Source organism: Alligator sinensis, unplaced genomic scaffold (genome assembly GCF_000455745.1).
Source record: "Alligator sinensis unplaced genomic scaffold, ASM45574v1 scaffold487_1, whole genome shotgun sequence".
In the NCBI taxonomy this organism is placed as follows: domain Eukaryota; kingdom Metazoa; phylum Chordata; order Crocodylia; family Alligatoridae; genus Alligator; species Alligator sinensis.
Window position 1 is genome coordinate 1,391,389 of NW_005842301.1, and position 5,163 is coordinate 1,396,551.

General features: G+C 44.5%; 1 protein-coding gene across 1 annotated transcript in view; it reads left to right on the top strand.

Annotated features, from left to right (window-relative positions):
* The window catches only part of NISCH (nischarin), a 74,855-nt gene extending 70,186 nt beyond the window's left edge, over positions 1 to 4,669 (top strand). The window contains exons 18-19 of the mRNA XM_025209648.1: positions 2,615 to 2,776; positions 3,295 to 4,669. Of these exons, the coding sequence (XP_025065433.1) occupies positions 2,615 to 2,776; positions 3,295 to 3,923 (791 nt within the window). The 3' untranslated portion in view covers positions 3,924 to 4,669. The remainder of the gene's footprint in view (positions 1 to 2,614; positions 2,777 to 3,294) is intronic.
* The last annotated feature ends 494 nt before the right edge of the window (positions 4,670 to 5,163 follow it).

Below are 5,163 nucleotides of genomic sequence, written 5' to 3' on the forward strand. Positions count from 1 at the left end.
AAATAAAATGAGGAAAATCTCAACAGTTCTCTCTGGTCTTAATTTAAACTTTTGGTTTAGCATTCAAGAGTTCCTAGTGCATGGTTCGGACCAGCAGCGTTTCAGATGGGGCATAACACTCCTTATGTCCAAATCACCCTTGTTGGGGCTGAACCTAGAGCTGCCTCAGTCTTCAGTCCTGGTAGGGAGCAGCTGTGTCCTGGCCCCTATGGCAGCTGAGCATCAGGATTGGGCAGAGGACAATCCCACAGCTTCCGTTGTGGGACCCAGGACTGTCCCCTACCTGATGCTGCACGTTGGGCCAGGGATTGGCTGTGTCCCAGGCGTGGACCAGCCCCAAATCTGAGACACATTGCCACATATCCATTTTAAGGCATGATACAAATAGCTCCAAAGATGTTCCACAGTAAATACAAAACATTTTTGTGATTGGTATGCGGTTTTATTGGACCATAACTTAGCTGGAAATGTGTGGCATGTTACATTTTATAGTGTAATTAGCATGTTACATTTATGGCACAATGAACATCTCTTAGGGTTCTTGGTCACTTAGATGCTCTGGAAAATTATAACCCGTGTCTTATTATTGGGCCGTAATAATTTAGTGCTCAAAAAACGCTACCACTCCTGTTGTAGAAGGCAAAATAAGTATAAAAATACGATTCAACTTAGTAAAAACGAAGCGATTAAAAACCCCAAAAAACAAAGACTTGATATTTTCTATCATACTGTGATTTTTAAGCATGAATGAAGTCTGAAATCGAAAATACAGCCTTTAGACTTTGAGGGCCACTGTCAACTTTATATCTTAGTGTAAAGTAAATTTAATGTCAAGCGTTGCACTTGCCCCCTGTTTTCATCCAGGTCCTTACTGCTATTTATTTGCATTGTCCTGGTTTTTAAAATGCTCTCCTCTCTCCTGTTGCTGTATGATACAAATGAAAAGAAAATCTCTACAAAAGACACGAAAATGGTTTAGGGCAGCAGTTACCAAACTATGGTATACATACCACAAGTGGTACAAAGGCTGGGGGGAGAGGGGCACACGTGCACGCATGCGCACACAGAGTCAGGCTGCGTGTGGAGCAGCATGCAGCAGGTAAGTGTGTTGGGGGAGGAAAGGGAGAGTGGGGGGCAGATCTAGGTCCCTGCAGTGAGGGAGGGAGTGGGGCAGGGGCTGAGGTGAATGGGGCCCCGGGGCAGGTGGTGGGACTGCTGGAGCCCAGGTGGCTCGTCCAGGGGCATGGGGGGCTCCTGCTACTGCACACACCCCAGGGGAGGCATGTGGGGTATGTGCCCCCCGGACTTGTGGATAGGGCGGCAGTGGGCTGCCTGCTGTGCGCTGGGCTCTGTGACCTGCTGCCTCAGGAGCTGTGCACGATGCCATGTGCTTTCTATGTGCTGACTGCACTGCATCCCCTGCCCGGCCGGTGGCAGGAAGCACAGCATGGTGTTGCATGCAACACCCAAGGCAGCAGTAACGAGTCACAGAACCCAGCCTCTGTCCCGTGCCCAAATCAGGGAGGCATGTGTCCCCCATGGCTCGTCCAGGGTGCGTGCAGCAGCAGGAGCCCCCATGTGCCCCTGGACAGGCCCAGGCCAGCCTGGAAAGGCCCTGGGGGTGGGAGGGGCCATGGCCTTTTGTGCCAGCCCTGCCAGGGGGATGGAGCAGGCCAGCCCAAGGAGAGAAAACTCCTGGGGAGCAGTGGGCTGCATGATGGACTCTGCGCCACACTGCTGTTGCCTTGGGAGCCACATGCAATGCCATGTTGTGACTTCCGCTGCCAGGCGGGAAGGGGAAGCGGCACAGTCAGCACGCGGAAGGTGTATGGCATTGCACAGAGCCCAGCGGGCAGCCCGTCTCCACCCCACACACAAATCCGGTGAGGGGCAAGTGCCCCCATGCCTCTCCCAGTGTGTGCATAATGATGAGGAGCCATGCCCATCCCAGAGCCCCTGGACAAGCCTCCCATGACTCCTTCCTACAACCTGCCCCACCTCCACTCACCCCAAACCCTGTCCCTGTCTGACTCTTGCCATCACCACGGGGGTCTCAGTCTGCCCCCCACCCCACCCCTTTACTCTCACCCTGCCCTTCCTCCTACACAGACTTACCTGCTGGAAACTAAAGGATTTTATGTTGTTTTAATACAAAGCCTGTTACCTATGTGTATGAAAAAATGCTGGTGTTACTTAAGGCTGTATTGTGTTGAATTGGTGGTATGCAACCTGTCAGAGGTTGAGAACCACTAGTAGAGGTGACCTTACCCAAAGTATATACATAGAAAGTTAACAGAAAGAGATTTTTTTTCCTTTCTAATCTGAGGGAATCATAGGGACACTTGTAGCAATAGTAAATTGATAGTCTCCTTCTAAGGTTAAATTTTCAAAGCAGCAAATAGTCATGAAGTTAAAACCTCCTACCAAGAAGTGTACATTTGATTTCCAAGGCAAGGTGTCTATATGTACCTCTGATGAAAGTTTACCCTATCCTTTTATTCAAAAGATCATTTTTAGTATCCCTAATCTTCTGTGACAACAGAAAAACATCTGAATAGTTATAATAAAGTTAATTTTATATACACAAGTATATCAAGTTCTATCTTCTCTTCAGGACATTCTGCCAATCATATAGTAACCTGCCTGACTAGAGACAGCTACAGTACTCATTCTTTTATACAGCAGCTTATGGCAGTGCTATCATTGCTGGCACGCACACCTTCACCAGAACCAGTAGATAAGGACTTTTACTCTGAATTTGGAAATAAAAGTACAGGTAAGTGGTCCATTCTGCATTTTCTTAAAACACTGTAACATATAAAAGTCCAAAACATGTTTTTATGCATTGATTATTCTACTTTCCTGTTAACCCAGTTAATTCTTATGGGTCTATCAGAGCAGGACAGTTTACTTAAGATATGCATTCCAGTGATTTGGGAATAGATTCAGTAAATTAAGGGCTCAAAAATAACTGATTCTCCCCCACCCCCCAGCTCGATAAATGCAATCTGGGAATTCACCTGTTCTTTCTGCCTCTTTAATCACCACCACTGAAACAGTCTGCAGTCTGACTTGCCTGGAAATTGTCTTGATGCAAAAGACAGAAGACAAATCCAGGAGAGAAATGCATTCAAGTAATTATTCATGTATTGTATACAAAGTAAAAATGGTATATAAATAAATGTGAAGCTTGAATTGTTTCAGCTACAATACACTATCAAAGTTCTTTAATGCATCGGGAAACTGTTGTGTAATATTAAGTGAAAAGTACAACTTGTGTGATTATGCTTGCAGGAAAAATGGAGAATTATGAACTGATTCATTCTAGCAAAGTAAAGTTTGTTTATCCCAATGAAGAGGAGATCGGAGACCTTGCTTTTCTGGTGGGAGAGAAGATGGACAGTTTGGCTAGTCTCCAGTCTCTAGATATTCTACTGTATGTCCTGGCATTTCAAGTGAACCATAATGAAGTAATTGCTGAAGTCAGTAGTTTACGTCATCCTAAAACTCTTATTTTAACTAGCTCAGATTTGTTCCTCTTCAATGAGGATTATATCAGTTACCCACTACCTGAATTTGCTAAGGAACCACCAAAGAGAGACAAATATCAGCTTACAGATGGAAGACGAATCCGGGATTTAGATAGGGTACTTATGGGCTATCAGACATATCCACAGGCCCTCACCTTTGTGTTTGATGATGTTCAGAACCAAGATTTAATGCAGAACCTAACGTTGGATCACTTTGGGGATGCTTTCAGTGCCCCAGAGGGCTACACTAAACATGAAAGCAGTGGAAATCTAGAAATCCAATGGTGCATCTTCATTCCAAGTGCAGAAAGCCGTGAAAAACTAATTTCACTCCTTGCAAGACAGTGGGAGATCTTGTGTGGCAGGGAATTACCTTTGGAACTTACTGGGTAATTCATAAAGCTAAGTGACCTGGATGTGGATTCTGGAGTAAATCACAGTATTGGAGTAGGTAGAGGTATGTGGCATTTTCTCAGTGTAAAGAGCTAAACTGGATTCCATGGTTCTTGTGTGTAGTAAACAACTAGTACAGTAAAAACTTTTATGTTAGCTGGGAATTGAACTTTTTGTAAGATCTATTTTCATGTAATAGTATATGGAAATAATTTTCTTGAGGCATCTTGGGAAACTGTATAGGAAAAAAAGGAGTCAACAATAGATCTGCTGTTGTCTAGGGCTGTTGATATTTTCCCTTTTTTCTGTATATATAATTTTTGCTGTTATACAAATTATATTGTGTAAATAATAGTAAATCCTTGTGTATGTTGAAGTGCAATGTTTATTTGTACAGGATATATTTTATTGGGTATGCTGCTAAAACATTTAATGACCTTTAAAATGCTTCTAATTTGTGGGGGTCAAATTTGTTTGCTGCTAATCGATCTAGTAGCAAAATTGATTTTAAACAATAGGCAAACAAAGTCTTTCCATCTGAAATCATAATTTCCATGGACACATTTTTTACAGCTGCGTAAAATGTGAAAAATCCTTGAAGAAATCAGTTTATCATCATGAAAATGAAGTGTCCAGCATGGTTATACTAGCATTTTGTCAACAAATAATGGTAAAAATGTACATCTGAACACCATGTTGTTTGTTGCCTATTTTCTCAATATAAGTAAAGTGTAATTTGACAGGTTGTTTCTGTATCCTGTTTTTTATATTCTTATTCAAACTAGGGCTGTCAGTTAATGTCAGCTAACATACACGATTAACGCAAAACAAATTAATGCACTAATTTTTGTAACAAGCGTTAATCTCTCTCATCCGTTTTGACGAGGGGTAGACAAAATACTGATGCTGGGCCCTTCTTGCTCCAGCTGCCCAGAGCCCACACCTGAGCTGCGCTGCAGCTCCTCTCTGCCACTGTCACTGCTGCCTCCGGGCTGCCCAGCAGGGCAGCAGTGGCAGTGCAGAGGAGCCATAGGGCAGCCTAGACAGACTCCAGGTGACTGGACAAGAAGGGCCTGGGAGGGGAAAGAGGGAGGGAGGCTGCTTTTCCCCCACACTGAGCAACAGCTTCTGCCTGGCCACCACTGGTGTTGGTCAGTGTGGGCGGGTGAATCTGTAGCAGGCATGGGGTGGGCTGGGGTTGGGGCTGGTCTCATGGGGTTCCAGCTGGTCTGTTCTGGCT